The 17,738-nt window shown below is 38.2% G+C and overlaps 1 protein-coding gene across 2 annotated transcripts in view; it reads left to right on the plus strand.

The window, feature by feature from the left end:
* The window catches only part of TBCK (TBC1 domain containing kinase), an 88,304-nt gene extending 75,440 nt beyond the window's left edge, over positions 1-12,864 (plus strand). For both annotated transcript variants that reach the window (XM_066548145.1, XM_066548146.1), the window contains exons 25-26: positions 1,171-1,330; positions 12,207-12,864. In XM_066548145.1, the coding sequence (XP_066404242.1) occupies positions 1,171-1,330; positions 12,207-12,317 (271 nt within the window). In that variant the 3' untranslated portion in view covers positions 12,318-12,864. The remainder of the gene's footprint in view (positions 1-1,170; positions 1,331-12,206) is intronic.
* The last annotated feature ends 4,874 nt before the right edge of the window (positions 12,865-17,738 follow it).

The raw sequence follows: 17,738 nt of genomic DNA on the forward strand, positions 1-17,738 counted from the left end.
CAACATTAATGAATGGTGCATGATCATATTTTTTTCTTTCAGATGTTTTTATATAGCTATGCTTTTCCTACACTATAACAATGATGATCATAAAACTGAAACTGCTACATAAATAATGAGAAACGAATGCTACTATTACTCTAAGTCAGTTAAATCTTACCCCTATTTAAGGCAGGTCCTTTATTTAATAGAATTCTGGGATTTAATTAGAAATTTAACTAGCTTTCTGCAAGTACAGTAATAGAGTGACTAATCTCAGTATTTGACATTGTGTATATTTTTGCAGAACTTTGCTGTTTCCCACCTCTTCGAAGCTGTTTTTGCTTATAGCTGGGGAAAGGGAATGTTCCAGGCATGTGTGTACAGTCTATGAAAGTAATTCAGGGTTTTATCAAGGCCATAGTGCATTTTCATATCCATATTCATAAAAAGCTAGGTAGTAGTAGTCCAACTCAATTTTTATTTAAGAGACCTTCACATTCAATATTTATTTATAAAAGCTCATTGAATGATCATCCTCTGAAACTGAAGGACAGCTAACTGTGATATCTCAGTTTTTTGCTTTTTGCTTTTCAATACCCATTACACACTTGCTTTTAGTGGGACTGCAGATAATATACATGGTGCTCATTGTCTGGGAATCTGAGGTCATATACATTAGAATTTCAATTTGGATCAAAATAGTAGAGGACTTGTGAGGGTTGACAGGAAGTTTGAGGATATTCCTGATAATCCGTGTTTAGTTTTGGTTCTCATTTTAAGTACTTCATTCTTTTTGCATAAAATGCCTCTGGAAGAGGTGCTCCAGCTGCTTATTGGTATTTGGCTCCTCTTAGCAGACTAGAGTTGAAGTGAAATCCACAAAATTAGGTGTACTGGGGATATTGGCTCTTTAGTACTAAGTATTTAATTTAGCAGATCATTTTCTGTAGTGCTGTGCTGTGTCCTTTTTTGAACCAGCTTTTCATTCTGTGCTTGCTTTCATATGTTGTGTTGGAAGGTTTTTCTCCATATGAATAAACAGTAAATGAGGTTTGTCAAAATATGATATCACAAAAAACCGATGGTGCTGTATCATGGCAGCCAGGGTGAAGAGCAGGTTCATCCTGCAGCTATTCATGCTCCACAGGTTCCTCTGCCTTTCACACCTCCTTAACTGATCCTCCTAAGCTTTAGCCGTGGCCACATCTCTGGCAGCATCAATGTCCCTTTTGCATCAGCATTTACTGCAGAAGGGGATCTCATCCAGTGCCCAGCGACTGCCACGCTGCAGAGCTTCAAAGGAAGAGTTGTGGTGATTGTAGGAAACGCAGTGAAGAACACAGCTGCTGTAAGTATATTGCTGTAATGTATGTTTTTATCCTTAGAGATACATCAATAGCAAGCATATGGCAGTAGTAAAATAAATGCCAGAGTCTGGAAAATTTAGATTAGGATTTTGTGCATGATGACAGGATTTGGGGTGGTGTTTTTGTTGTTGCTCATTTCTGCTTCTAGACAAAGGCATTTCCCTTCAAGTGGTCCACATCTGAGAAGGCTGATGTTTTGAAATGAAATTGTTGAACATTATCTTCTTCAGCTTTAAAATCTTTATTGTTGTTGTGCTGGAGAAGTGCCATCAGCATTTCTAATGTGCATCAGTCAGAGCTTTCAAAATTGGCTCGCATTTACTTTTTGTGGAGTTAGGAAGGGCACATAAGGTAAGTTGGATAGGGACAGATACATTATGAAGTGCAAAGGAAATAAGATATAATTCATATTCCCACTAGTAAGAAACCATGTATTGGCCAGTTTTTTGGAATCACTTGTTCCTGCAGCTGTGCTTAGTGAAGATGAAAATGGTCCTTACTGGTAACTTTTGTATGATATATTTATTGTCAGTGCCTTTAGCTAGACAGGAAGAATATTCAAACTTGCCTGTTCCTTTCTATAACAAAATATTTGTTATAGAACAGAACAGGTAAGTTTGATGGTGTTGAGAACTGCCAGAGGAACAAGTGAAAGTACCTAAGTATTTCTTTCACTATACTTCTCTCAGATGAAGGAAAGTTTTCCTTTTTTTTTTCACACACACTCTTAATTATGGTTTAACTTTAGTTCACTCTTTCTTAAGCCTGTTTACTCAAAGGACATGAACTGTAACCCTGATATGACAAGGAATGCTGTGAATCATTAAAAGGTCTTCATGTCAGGAACAGCAGAAGCATCAGCCCAACACGTGGTGTTCATTTAATACTTGTAGGGAGTTGTGAGTAGATGGAGAAATCCCCTTTATAACCTGCATTTCATCATCTAGAAAATTAACTTGTGATATGTATCAGGTTTCTTAAATAGTAACAGAGATGGCATGAAAGAGGCTGTAAACCATCTCTCACATAGTTTCAGTAATGAGTATGTGGCTTTGTGTGTGAATCCAGGTAATTTCATCTTTTTTAATGTTTCAAAATGTTTGAAATGAACATGAAATATTTCCTTTGCTGTGCAGCTAAAGAAATCTTGCAGTGTGCTTAGTGCAAGTACTTCAGTCATGTGGGAGGTGCTGTCTTATCCTCTAAACCCAGATTTTCAGCAACCAAGACAATGTTGACCCAGAATTGTCAATATTTTAGCTTTTCATAAAGAAGAAATGCTGCTTTGACTCTTGATTTGCTTTTAGGGTTCTTGAATTCCTAGCAAAATAGTTTTGAGCTTTAAATAGTAACAAAATACTAGATTGACCAGTTTGACCACAAATTAATTCAATACTAAAGCCTAAATACTGGTTGGAACTCACCAGCTCTACCACACCCTTAAAGTACATGTAACACCAGCCTCAATTTGACTGTAGATAACACCTTTTCTTTTGTGGATAATTTTTAAGGCCACTTTCAGTTTTACTCTGCACAGCTGCATAGAACTGTCTGTCACACTCAAGCTATGTAGCTCAAGGCTTGACAAGAGCAATAGTTTTTACCTTCTAAATTTTACTAGGTAATCCAATCAGAGGAAAAAAATTTAAAAGTGAATGCATGGAAACAAAACAAATTTTTGTCCATGTCTCAACAGAGGTATGTATTTCCAGATGGAATGAGATGAGCCAAAAATTGTAACTTCTGCCATAAAGGAGAATTTTTCAGAAGTGATATTTAGTTCACTAAAAATTTGGAGATTACTATATGTTTTGTTTAAATTTATATAGGACTGAGAGGCGGGGGTGAGTGTGGAAAAACACTAATGTTTATAGGGCTGCTGGTAATTAGAAGGTTGAATCTTCCAATTGTGCTTCATATGAACAGTCTACTTGGCATAACTTAAAAATAAATTAAAAAGCAAAGTCAAGTATACTGAACAGACCTGTCGAAAAAGTCTTTTTGCACTTTGTTTCTGTTTCTATTTTTTGCATTTGAGTTGGTGCCAGATGATAAAACATTTAAATTGGAAAGAAAATGCTGTCTAGAATTATTATATTCTGAATAGAATATGAGATGTGAGAGGGAAAACTGAAAGCTTCACCACACCACTGTTCCAGCAAGAGGATAAGGAAGGCAGCAGAGTCTCATAGAGCCTCTGGATCTGACAGCTCTGGCTCTAGCTGAACACTTCCTTAGTACAGAATTCAAACAGGGTAATCCTGCATGGTAAGCCATTGATGCTACTAACCCTAAAAATTAAATGAATATATTGACTGATGTACAAGAGCCTTACAGAATGCACCATTAAAAGCATAAATATATTGAAAAAGAGGTATTGTGTGGTGATGTTTGGCTCACACTTCTCTGGAGAATATTCCTTCCTTTCAGCTGCTTCTCACTTGGTGCCAGCCTTTCTTCCAGGTTTTTCTGGGCACTTGTTAACAGAGCAGATATTTGTTTTTCTCTGAAAACAGCAGGGAACCTCCACATAAAGGGCATTATTTTGGAGTTCATCAATCAGATTCTATTTTCATCTTTGACTTGTGCATATGTTAAATGGCAGCATCTCCTAAGTGAGTTGAATGCCCCTTTCCCACCTCCATAGACAGGTAAGCACCTTGTAAATTCCACTATGGACAAGGGATCATCACAGTTGGGAATATAACAGTTAAATGGGCAATAAGTGTTCAGCTCTAGCTTCTTCTTTGGTCTAGAACAAATAACATGTCTTCTGATTTTTGTCACTTTGGAAGTCAGAGATAGAGCGAGTAAAAAGGTGGATTACAGTTATGCATATGTAGAACAGGGATTATTTTGGGTCTTTTTATGGGAGGGTGACATTACTTCATCTTCCCTCCTTCAGCTAAGGAGGTGAGCTTTGAGGTGCTAAGCCATTATCTGTTTCCATTTCAAACTTTTGTCTATATTACTGCAATGTTGACTGAATTTAGAACAGGAGAAATACCTTACCTGACACTAAATCATTCTCTAGTAATTTAATTTTGACAGTGGCATACTTCTACTTCTGTCACAAGGTTGTTTAATAAATGTGTTTCCCCCAGTGGTTTAATATATGTGCTTTATTGTCAGCTAAAGGCTATAACAGAATAAAATATACAGGATGCTTTAATCTGTCTAATAATTAGCAACTTATTATGTTCTGCTTGGAAGAAGACAGATAAGCTGTAAGTCAAAGCTTTACAAAATCTGTTTCTAAGCTGAGAAATAAATTCTAAATTGTAAATTCTAATTGTTACATTGATTACTTTTTGTCTAGATGAGTTATGCTGCTATAAATATATTGTCTAGACAACTTCTGTAAGTTACTGAAGCAAAGTAGTCATTCTTGCTGCATAGCAATAGCTAATAGATAAAATACATTAATGATCTCCAAAACAAAGACAAGAAGTTCTGATTTTCCATGAGATCTTTCTAATCCTTTTCAAGGCAAGAGGGAGAGGGTCAAATTCAAAATTCCTTTTGTATAACATATTCTTGGCTTGGAAAAAAAAGATTTTTTTTTTCTATATGAAAATAGCATATAGCATTTTCTCTCTCCTAGTATACACTGTAAAAAATTCATTTCTGCTTATATGAAGACTGAGCACATAGGTTAAAGTGTCTGATTACTACTGAATTTGTGTGATTTTATTGTCATCTTCCCCAGGCCTTTTTAAAAGCCCTTGCCAGAGAAACAAGTCCTTGCATGATTTCTTCAGTTATAAACTTGTCTTAAAACCACAAATGGATACCTATGAAGCTTCACAGGGTGATCTGAAGATTAGGAATTGCGTAGGATACTAAAGGACAGGTGCTTCTAAAGACAAATATATTTATTTGGAAGGGCCTAATGAAATCTCTGGAGTGCAAGTAAACAGAAATTAGGCAATAAACTTCTGGAGATGTTTCCACTATACATCTTTTAGACTCTGTTTCCCTGTAAATAGTTTCTTCAGAAAAAGGAAGAATTGGAATGAAAGCTTTTCTCTTTGCAGGGATGGAGGGGCCCCTTATGAATCTCAGAATGGCTCTTTCATGTTTGTTTTGTTAAGGCCTCATTCTCCCATCTGCATTCAGACTCAGAGCCTACTGGAATTATCAGAGCCTCCTTGGTGGCTTTAAAGAGGAAGAGATTAAGCTTGTCTTTTGAAAACTTTGGAACATTTTAGTTAATCAGCAACAATCCTTTTGGTTGTAACTCTCCCCAGTACATGGTTAAGTCTTCATTATTTCATTCTGTAAATTTAGCCCTTGTTATTGTTGTACCAAGTGTAATGTATGCATGCTTTCCTTCATGGAGAGAGAGCAGCCCTGCTGCTGTTGCCAGTTCATGTTCACACAGCCTGAGAGAGACCCTTGGGCTGCCAGCCAGGAGCTGGGGTGTGCTGTTGTCACTCTGCCCCTGGCTTTGGCCAGGGAGCACTGAATGACTCAGGTACAGCAGTGAGGACCTAAATCTCTCACTGCCACAGCCAGGTGTGAAAGAGGAAGGGAGAAAATACAAGATCTTAGGAGCAGAATTTGGGTGTTCCTTTTCCCCTGAAGTAAGTGCCAAGGAAAACAGGCTAAGCCTAGAACTCCAAAATAGGTTCTTTTTAAATTTTTTACTGAGACCAATGGTAGCAGCCATTGGAAATTTTAGTTGTTATTTGATGTAGGACTTGTTTGGCCTGTGTGCCTTACTATGCAGAGGTTTGGATGCTTCTGGAATGAGGAATCAGGGAGTCCTTGGCTTTCCCTATGAAAATATGTCTGAGAGATGCTGGCAAGCAGGATGTCAGCTCCTTTCACTCATCTGAGGACAGGGAAGGTGGGAGAATGGTGAACCTGAATCTTGCAGTCAGGCTGTGGTTACAGTCTTTGTGGACTGCAGCTCTGAAAGAGTACTCTTGTCCTTGATGGAGCTTGCATGGATGAGGTTGTGTCCATGTTGCTTGGGGCTGCTGGATTATAACATAGAATTTTCACTTTCTGGGGCTGTTTCTCAGCTCTGAGACAGAGTTTTGTGTTTCCTGGTATTCCAGTTCAGAGAATCTGGAATGGTGATAACTGAAATAGAGATGGTAATGAAATATAAATATTTGTTATAGGTTCAGGACCTTGTGTAAAGATATAGCAGCCAGAATGGTGCTGGTGAATCTGGAAAATACAATATCCATGCTGCTTGTCTGGAGTAATGTTGTTTTGCATTTCTCTAAAATGTATCTGAACCAGCCTTTGAATAGGATGGACTGACTGACTGCTGCAGGAGGGTTTGAGTAGAAACTGGACAAAACTTGCAGTTTGGGTAGTGTTAGGAGAAAGTACTACAAATCACAAAGAAATGTTTTTCATTATCAAGTACTTTTTTGACCATTTTTCAAGATCTAAGGCAACCCATAGACCTGGGGGGAGATGTTAGAGTCTTTCACAAAGACTCATACTTAGATTTTATGTCCAAGCCAGCTGTTATGTCTCTGTTCAAAATTATATATTGATGTTCCCTAACAGCTTTTTTCATTTTCTGTTGAGTGAAAAATAGAGTTGTTTTCTTTCTGTATTTTCATTTTACATTCCGTTCATCTATAATGTGTGCACTGCATTTATTTTGCTCTGTATGAATTAGCTGTGTTGCAACAGCTAAATATCTGCAACTGACTAATTTTCAAGTTCTCACTTTCAGCTGGGTTTTTTTTAATGCAGATGATTTCTAGGTGGAAATTTTAAAATGCAGGTGTTTAAAATTTATCACTTGAAGAAGTTTGAGTGTTTACTCTTACTTTCATTCTCCGTAAAACTTATTCTGAAACCAGCTATTAAATACCTGTTTATTTAGGCTTATTTTCAAATCTTAGCATGTAAGTCCTTTAAGTTACTGCTGTGTTTTTGTACTGATGGAATGGAAAGTGTTCCCTTTTGGCCAGGTCTACATATAGAGAATTTTCCTTTGATCCTGTTAGAGCAGTTGGTTCTATGTTCCACCCCTCCTACCCCCTAGTATGTGTTTGCACCAAGTTGTCTTTTCTGTGTTTGTTTTTTGACTTTCATTCACTTTATGGTAATACTACAACCAACAACTAGGCACTGCTGTGTTGATATGGGAGGTTTTAGGTTCCTGTCTTCTCCATGGTGTAAAAGTGTTACTTTTCTGGAACATTTTAATATAAGAAGTAGCTGACTAAAAATAATCTTGTGTACTGGATCTCTGTTGTGGCGTATGGAGAGTGTTGTTTAAAAAGTTGCAAACTGATCACTTTGACTGTTGAGCTTTCAGAGGGGTGTGGGTGAGCTCTTGGACTGAAATCACACAGCAAAATAGACTGCAATTCCTGAGAGGTTTGTGTACCATGAGTTTGCTAGTGAAATCTAGAAATAATCTTGTGGAAATTAATGAATACTATAAAATTTGGTTGATATTTCTCCTCCAACTTCTCTTTTCCTTCTGACTCTTTTGGAGCAAGCTGTTAATATTTATATATACACTTGTCACTGTGATCATTTTTGGTATTCTGGTGCAGGATGTTGCTCCTCCTTCCCTCCCAGCGTGCCCTTTAATTACAGCCTGTCACAGGAATGTCTGGCAGAGTGAATAATGTGTGCACAGCAGCCCTCGTGGCTGGCCCAGAGGGTGCTGGGAGTGGGGCTGCTCACACTCACACTCTTGTGCTCTCACACTCTGCTGCAGACAGCCTGAAAACGTGACGTGCCTGGCATCAGACATGCAGCACTTGAAAGCTGTTCTTTTGCTGCTTGGAACAGGCTAGTAGAAACATTTTGATAAATTCTCCAATGTGCATATCATTAAGGTTCTTGATGGTGCTTAAAGGAGCAGTCCTGTTCTGCTATTTATATTGAGAGCATCACCAAGGCAGGGTAAAATCTTTAATATTTGCCCAGATTTTTGGTATGAATTTGCTGTGATCTTGTCTTTCTCTGAAAGCCTGACTTTTTGTATCTGCATGAAGAGTCTTAACTGACTACTTTCAAATGCAAATTGCAACTTTCTGGCTCAGTTATGTTCATCAAGAAGGCTGTTTTGTGTGGAATTGATGGATGCATTCGTTAATAGAGGAGCTATGTTTCCAAAGACTTCAGCAAATCATCATATAGTAGTCATTAAACAAGTTTCTCACTTATTCATCCTTTCATATGTAATTGCTCTGAAAGCAGCAAGAAGAATTTCAATTTGGAAGTTCAGTTAAAGCATTAGATGCAACCAGGGAAAACACAGTAACTGGGCTTGGGAATCTCATTTTGAGGAAAGGCCCCCTGAAGCAGAAAGTAAAAAGCCTAAAGTCCTGTAGTATCCCTTGAAGCCTTTCTCAGATAGGCACAACTCCCATTTCCCCCAACTAGTCTTCTTGTCTAAATGAAAGCAGAAGCATTACAGAGTGTGATCCATTGGTGGTGTGGGGAAAGATAGATTTCAGAAGTTACGTCAACACAAACATTTGATAAATTTGAGAAAGTTTAATCATATAATAAAGTACAGTATATTTCTATTTACAGAAATATATTTCTGTAAAATGGAATTTAATTGTACACTACCTTTATGTGTTCCAATACATCTCTCTTTAAAATGTAGGTGCTTTACAGGTTGCTAAGGATGATGTAGCCCATGGGCTTACCTCTTCACCATGTTATTTTCAGTCTTAACAGCAGCTTTGTAAGTTGGATTATTTAGTGAACTACAAATTACATATTCAGGTTCCTGTTAGTAAACTTCTAGTTGACATTTTCTGGTTGCATTTATAAAGGAAACAGAGCCCCTGTATGCATTCCAAGATGGCAGTTTCTGCTGTAGAAAGTCTGGGGCATTCATTCAGAAGAGCACCTTGGGATTTTTTTGATGCATGAGATTTTGCTCTTTTTGGATCAATGATTTTTATTTTTTCCAGCTTCTTAGGAAGCATTATTTTTTTTTATCTTTATTTCTTTGATTCAGGCTACTGATATTTGGCATAACTGAGGGTCAAACTGGGGAGAAAATCTATGTAGCTGTTTCAAACAGTCCTTCCTCTCGTGCCCCTCCATCAGTGCATACACCAGAAATAACACTCCTCTGTATTTTGAAAATAGTGGCTTCATGGAGTGTGTTTTGGCAAGGCAAGGTAGCAGGTGGTGTTGGAACATTTCAGACACATGGTGAACAAGTTCCTGTTCTTGTCTGCCACAGACAGGCTCCTCTGTCTGGGAGAGGGTGGCACAGACATGTGCAGAGGAACAGAACTATAAAAAGTCAAACCTTTAATAAGGAGGACTGCTGTGCCACTAAGAGAATATTTCTTAGTTTAGTAAGAAATAGTAGTACCTTTTGCTTTACCAAAAGTTACTATTTCTCTTCCAGTGGAAAAATGGGGGTAAGGCAGAAGGTAAAACAGGAATGTCTTTGATCAGCTCAAGTCCTATTGCCATGTGACTTAAACCTGGAGTCTTTTGTGCAGTGCCTGGGCAGATGTGTGAGCAAAGTTCTTGGAGGCTGATATTGGGGACTGGATGGCAACTCTCAGCTTATGTCAATGTGCCTCTAGGCCCCTGATTCACAGCTAATTCCCACAGTAGTGAGGTACTGGTAGTAGCACATTTCCTGCTCAGTGGTTTTTCCCTGGCTGGACATTGAGCTGCAATATTTTGAATTGTATTTGCAGCATTTCTCACTGAAACTAGGCAGACAACAGCAAACAGTTCTGTGACAACTTAAAAAAAAAAAGCTCATGATATGGTATATCATGTTGTGCTTTCTGCCACCATTGCCCAGATTTTGCAGTGCTTGCTTCCCAGAGGCCCTGCAAGAAGCAACAAATTCCTCACTGTAAGGTTTTAAAGTCACCTTGTCATATGCAGTAAAGAAAATGTATTTTTAGACATACCTTGGTTACTAAAGCAGTTCTAAAATACAGTGGGACACAGGCCTTAATGCTCAAACCCCAGGTACAAGGCATTTGTTTGTGTATTTTATTTTAAGGTTACATTGAATGGTAGTTATATTAGGTTTAGGGCATTCAAAACACTTGGAGCAGGGTTTACAGTTTATTATCAGCATTTTAAAATTATCAGTAGTCAGAGAGTGGAACATCTCTGTTGACACATGGGACACTGTACTCAGGAAATAACCTGCTGCTTCCTGCCAGCCTGAAGGCTCATTGCCATTTTTCATTTCTGCTGGCTCTGAGCAGTGTTGGTGTCTAAGACCAGCACTGAACATTAGTCACAGGTGGAGAGCACTGTGAGGTGACAGATATGTCCATGTGAAGTAGAGATATCTGGTAGGAGTATTTCACTGGGAATATAAACTATTTTTGTAGTTGATGGTGTGCACAGCTGAGTGCTATCTTTGTTTGTGCATTACTGCACACCACATCTTTATGAACTGTGATTATAGCAAGAGGTATTTGGGCTCTCCTAGTGATGTCTCTGTGCATATTACACCACCTGTGCAGCCCAAAACCTTTCCAAAAGCATGGCATTTACTTTGCTCAAGAAAGCTGACATCCCAATATGGTGAATGTTTACTGTCAGCTGCTTTGATTGCTTGATTGCAGGATTTTTTTATTTGATTCTTTGACTCCTGTACTGAATAATCCAAACTGATGGGGAAAGAGATGATTGAACTTTGAGTCTTTCCTGAACCAGCTGAAACAAATATAACAGCCAAAATGCTGACAGGTAATCACTTGTGTATCGAGTTCTGCCTTAGTACTGTTATGCTGAATAGGTAATTAGGAGGAAAAGAAATGAAAAAAGAAATCCCATGTATTGAGTTTGATTGAGGTGCCCAGAGCTGTTCTTGAGTCACTAATTTAGTTGTTTGTGCAAAGTCAGCAACCTGGACATCACACCTGGACATGTTCTCAAATAGCATCACTAACTATTTTAAAGAGTCAAAAAGGGAATTGTGAATGTTTTACATAGCCCATTGGAAGCACTCAATGGTTTTACAAATGGTACTGATTTGACAACCAGTTTTAAAGGAACAGTCTCAAAGACTCAGATGGCAGAGCAATCTCTCACAGCTATTGGAAATTAAGTAAATCTATTAATTTCTCACTGATTAGTCCATTTTGATGCTTGCTTTTAATGCATTGGAGTCAGTGTATAGAAGGCAAATTTGACATGTAATGCAGAAAGAATTGTTTGGATTTTGGTATTCTGAAACAAAATTTTGATTTTTTACTCATAATTATTTTGATATACAAAGTATCTTTGTCAGTGCAATGTTTCACAGTGTTCCTATGTGGTGTGGGAAGTGGCAGTTGCTGTGTTTGGTTTATGGCATGAACTGCTTGAGGAGAGAGGCTTTCCATGGTGGGGGGATACCTGTTTATACTGTTTAGCCTATCTATGGGCACACTGGTGGGAGCAGGGAGGATTAGAGATGGTAAACCCCAAATTCATATCTGACATCTGTGAGATCAAGTCACATCAGACAAGTTTGACAGGGAAGCAAATGACTTTCCCCTCAAACAGTGATGCTTGTACACTTGGGAAGCTGCAGAAAAGAGCTGGGAGTTAGATTAATGCACAGAAAAATATTTGTTAATTCATGCTTTGAGAGAGCCTCCAGTGATTGCCCTGACATTAAACAGTCCTTTTAGAATGAGGTAAAAACCTGCCTAAGCAGAGATAAATAAAGTTCATTGTTATTAGTGTGACACTTTTAGGTTTTAACTTCCAGCTGTTTTAACACACTGGCCTGGGCTCCTGTGTTGGACTTGTGGTGCAAAAAAAGAACTTTCTAGGGTCTGATATTTTTTGTTTAATTTGCCTTACATAACAGAAAGTTATTGTCACTTAAGGATTATGATATGCAGTGGGCTAATGATATATCTGTTTCAGTTTGCAGCTCATCTAGTGAAAAACAAGTACCCAAGGGTCTGCATCCTTGATGGAGGAATCAACAAGATCAAGCCAACTGGTCTCCTCACTGTTCCTTCTCCACAAATCTAAGTGACTGTGAACATTCAGGACAATCTGTCTCAAGAGGAAAGTCCTACCTACAGCACAGATATCCTGAGCCTAAAGGGCATTATGGCATCTTCACAAGCTGTCCTGGTGATCAGTGTCTTTTCCTGCAGCTGTAGAGCCCAGGAGTTTCATGTTTGTTCTTTAATATAGAGCTTAGTTGGAACTGATCAAAAGTGAAGCTTTAAGCTTTCCAAGAAACCTCTTTCAGCACTGATGCAGTGCAGAAGTGCTTGGGCAAGTCTGAACACAGAGAGAGGAACTTAACCTGGCTTTTGGTGTCTTACATTTCTGTGGAACAAAGTTAACTGGCACTTGATGGCTCTAAGGTGCACTTAGATTATTTGGAAAAGTATTTTACTGTGAATAATGAAAGTAGAAAAATGAAACTGTACCTTGTATATTGTGTGAAAAAGTGTGTTCCCTAATATTTGAAAAGTAATTGCTGTATCTTCTGACTTGCTTTATTTCTGGAGAAAGTGATTTTTTTCATCTGGTTTGGAAATAAAGATGTGTCCCAAATTGAAAGTCACTGTAAGAGCAGCTGCTGATTCAATCCAAAGTCTATCACAAAGTGGAAAATTTCTTCTACCTGTGGTGACTTTAACAATCTATTTCTATAATCATATCAAATCTAACAATTTCTGGAACAATTACAGAAAGGTGGGCTTTCAACAATACTGTGTCTTAGGAGTATAAATAATTTATTCTTAAAATAATAGTGTGCTTCCATTTTAGAATCTCATCCCTTGGAAGGAAACATTGCAATTTTAATTTTCGTGTGAAAACATTCTAGAATTATCACTCTTGTATGAATTGGAAGTTGAGAGTTTTCTTTGGCCCTCTACTCCTTCAGCTAGTGGTGTCAATTTTCTTGGGGATTTTTGGAGTCCTTCAAGATGAACTTGAGCACTGACAGGTTGGGACAGCAACCTGCTTTTGAGCTGGGCTGGCTGCAAGTGCTGCAGATGAGTGAAGGCAGGTCCCACAAAGGGCATAAGGTGGCTGTGCAGCAAAGATGTGGGGATTACTTTGCAGTAAGAAGCCAAAAGCATTTAAAGCACCAAGAGAAACAGGACTTGGCGTATCTCTTGCTGAGAAGCTAAAAATAAACTTGATTTAGACAACTGCCACCTTTCAAGAGATGTGGGGAAAAGAAACCCCAACACCCCATTCCTCCCCCTCAAAATCCCATGTTAGGTTTGCTATCTTGTCAGGTCCATTATTCTAAAAATAATGCTGGAGATGGGAGGAAGGCTAGGAAAATAAAATGATCTGTCTTCAAGAATGCTCCTTGAAAATATTACACTTAATCCAGGAAAAGTAGTTATCATAATATAAAACTGTCAATATGACACTGAAATTAAATAGAAATGTGGAAGAATGTGTTTTAGAAGACCAGAAAGTGTTAGATTTATTTTTTTTTACATTTTTAAAGCTAGAAAAAACTGACACAACATGAGGTTTAATAATCACTGAAGTGTGAGGATTAATATGTATTTTGTAAAATTAACAAAATTACACCAAAGATCTGTTCACCTGGTTACAGCCACATAACAGCTTGCATTGTGAATTTGACACCCTGCTCTTTTATTAGAGCATCATCTGAAACATGGCAGGTTCCACAATACAAGCTCACTGTAGGGTAATGAGGATTTGCTGTGGAGATGGGATTATTGTATGTCTTATTTGAGGATTTTATATCAGGAGTAGGGAATAGTTTTAATTTGGCAAGCAGAACATTGCAGCAGCTAACTATTTCCTTCTTCTTCTGTCACAACAGGTTTCCAAAACTGAGAAGTCTAAGAGAGAGGTGGGCAGTGAAAGGCTGGGAACATTTCTGTAAATCACAGTCACCCCTGATCACTTGTTCTGTGGAGTTTTTCAGTGTTGGTGGTTGTGGGTTTGGGGGTTTATGGTTTTGGGAGGGGTTTTTTGAACTGAAACTGTGGAAGACGAGACTTTGTGAGTGGTGCTGAAAGAGGAAATCGTCATTCTCTTGGTGGGGCGAGCAGAAAGTTTTGTAGATCTCTTGAAAGGTTTCTGGAGGCTGACTTTTCCAAACATGTGCATTTCTAGAAGCAAGGTTTGTCCAGCTGTGCCATTCTCTGGTTTAGACTGCAATTGGATGCCATAAAGTTTCAGTAGGAGAAAAAAAAACAATATGAATGTTCCATGTTGGTGTCTTCTGCTGCTGGCATAAAAATATCCTAACTAAATATTTCCCACTGTTGGGCCTGGAAAATGCAGCCTCTCTTAGTCTGTTTTTTCCTGCCATTTTAAAAACGTCCTGAATCTGCCCCAGCCACCTGGGCCTATAGCTTCCTGCCAGGACAGCCATATTCCCAGAGTATGGTATCCATGTGGGCTTCTAAAAAATGCCAAGGAATTAATTTTCTTTGGCAGCCTTAGACCTATTGATCATCGCAGATGACCAAAAAATTGCTGCTGACACTGGAGTGTCCTTCTTCAGACAGCATACAGTCCTTTGAGCTTTTCATTGCAGTTTGCATCTAAGGTCCTTGGGATTTATTTTGTTTTTACAAGTAGATATTTGTCCTGTTTGGTTCACTTCTTTTGGAGCAAAAACTAAGACTATTTGTTCTTATCCTAGAAACCTCCCTTCCTGCATCCATTGTTTTTCCCTTTGTCATCCTGGTTTCTCCATGCCTAGCTTCTCTGTGACCAGGGTACCTTCCCAGTTCAGGATAGGAACAACTCACAATGCAGCAGAAAGGAGGGAAATTACAGTGTTTACTTCACTCGAACTTTCACTAATCTGGTTCATTTGAGGCTTGTTGATTTTGGGGTGGTTTTGTTGGTTCTTGAGATGTTCTGTTGTTATCCCAATTTAGCATAAGTCTTCCCTTTCAAATTCTGTTCTTCCCACTGGCAGTCCTTTTTGGTAGAGTGTTCTGGTCAACTCTTCCTGGTATATCTGAACTAGAGGCAGTAACCATAACAGGTGGGCAGATGCTGGTATGTATTCTTTCATTTAGATAACTTATTTTTCTGATTTCCGAGATGATCTCTAGAGCTGCTAAGGGGTAAATAATTTGTCAAAGTGGGTGAGGGTTAAATTTCCTCCATTCTTTTTCCCAGTTTTAATCTATCCTTAGGCTTACTGACAAGATCACTACACTTCACTGTGTTGCCTGGGACTTTGTGCATTCACAATCTGTGTAGGCATCACACAGTGGTATGATCTTATTTCTGTGACCTTCTGGATATCATTATCAAGACTCCCTGTGATATTTTAGCCAGCTAAGGAAGATGTTTATTAGAGTCTCTCTTAGCTGGACTTCAGAACTGCACCACACAAAACTCAATAAAACAAAAAACCCCAAATGACATGATTTAGTTCTTCAGCAGCTGCATCACTGATGTTATTATTGAAGGAGGTACTGTGAGAGCCTCTTAGTTCTGTGGCCTGAGACATATTTGCTGCTCTTATTTACAGGGTGTGAATGTTGTACAGAATATTACTTGTCAAGATTTAATTTATGTTTGTACTTTTAGTAGCTTATCAAGTTCCTTCAGTTAATATAAAAAATTAGGTATGTCTTTATTTAGCTTTCACAGTGTTCAGATTGAGTTACTTAGAGGCCTGGGAATTGTGTGGGACTGAGTATGGCCTTTTAGTCTCCCATTTCCAGTTATCTTTTCTTTGCTGATGAGTTAACTGGCCTCTCCCATTGTTACATTAGAAACTTTACTGTCATCAGTCTTATCTTGCTATTTTTAATTATTTTTGTTGGGCCTAGCTTGTGAAAATTAACTGAAGGAATTATTATTCTTCCCAAAAGTGTTTCTTTCCCAGAGAAGTAATGAAACTTGATCTGTGCTGACTTAGCTAACATCAGATTTGTATATTTGACTAGCAAAATTACAGTTTTTCCTTTCTGTTTGAATGCTAAGCTATAATGCTGGTATTGTCAGTCTTTTAGGTTTCCAGACTTAGTACAAAGCTGATGCCAGAAACTGCAGGCTTATTTGGAACTCGTGTTTCATTTACTTTTCAAGTGACCATGAAGCTTTAAGTTTGCCACTGGTAGTGTCTTTTAAATAATAGCTCCAAAATACCTGTTGGACAACAGTCTCTGTTCTATGTCAACAGAGTCTGTATTCCTTTCATTTAGGCTTGAAAATTCTTCTTGTACTGCCATAAGTGTTTGTGATTGAAGATAATTCAGTTTTGTTGTATGTTTCTCGTTATATCAGCATTTAATAAACCAATGTCATGCAGAATTTAAAGAAACTTTAAAAACATAGAATCAGTAGAGTGCTGTTACCACTGAATCAATTTGTAAGTATTTTTTGTAAAGCCTTTCCCCAAAATTTGTTTAACCATAATATAAATCCATGATCAGATTAATCTCTAACAGTGGTATTGCATGTAAAGGTAGAGACCCCAGTGCATGCACTCCTGTAATTCACGAATTTTCCTTCCCTGGTGATGAGTCCTTCGTGCTTTAGCAGCAGGGACACCAGGTTTTCAGACACAGTAATCTGTCTAAAAGAGCAGATGGAGTAAAGCAATGTGGTGATCATTGGATTCAATGGGAACAATCCAGGCAGAAGTTGCAGATCCCTGGTTTAATTAATATTTCCTAACTGAAGCAGGATTAAATGTCTCCTCCTTGTCTATCTAGAATTATCTGTCATTACCTCATTTTAGAGAGAAATAGTGTCTGGTGGTATCAACTTTTTTCAGCTGAGCCAGCCAAAAAGAGTAAAACTGAGAGTACAGAGCAGGTAGCTGTGATAGCTATGGGGTGACATTCTTGCCATTTGGTCAGTTAACTCAATTTGACTTGATTCAGTTGCTACCCTAAATGTGGGTTTTTTTCTCAAGTCCTTTGAAATTTGAATGAGCTAATATCTCTGATTTTACACCTTTGCTTTAAGTAAAGTTGTTATTTCAAACAACATTGTTTTTCCAGCCTCAAAGACAAAGGTGACATGTCACGTAGGATGTTGTCCTCAAGAGAGGAACTTGCTGGCTTTCAAGTTTTACATGTCCTCAGTTCAGTGGCAGCTCTTCAGCAGCTGGAATGCCCATACTCCAGGTCTGGAGAGATGTCCCATGTACAGTAAGTACCTGGAGGAAGCAACATGGAGAACTTACTGTAGTATGAAACTTTATGGGCATATATGCAGCTATAATATGTGTAGGAATACAATATAGTTAGCAAACAGCTTACTTTAATTTGACAAGATTGTTAAAAACTGCCAGCTCTTTTTGGAGAATACTCTGAAATTAGTTAGAATAGCTCAAAGAGGTTGTAATAATTAAAATTTCTCCTTTGCAGTACTTGTATAGGTGTGCAGTGCACACACATACACATTAAGCCAAGGGCTTTACTAAACCAGGTAAGTCCTCTTGTCACTTCAGAGAGAAAATTT

Source organism: Molothrus aeneus, chromosome 4, assembly GCF_037042795.1.
Source record: "Molothrus aeneus isolate 106 chromosome 4, BPBGC_Maene_1.0, whole genome shotgun sequence".
In the NCBI taxonomy this organism is placed as follows: Eukaryota; Metazoa; Chordata; class Aves; order Passeriformes; family Icteridae; genus Molothrus; species Molothrus aeneus.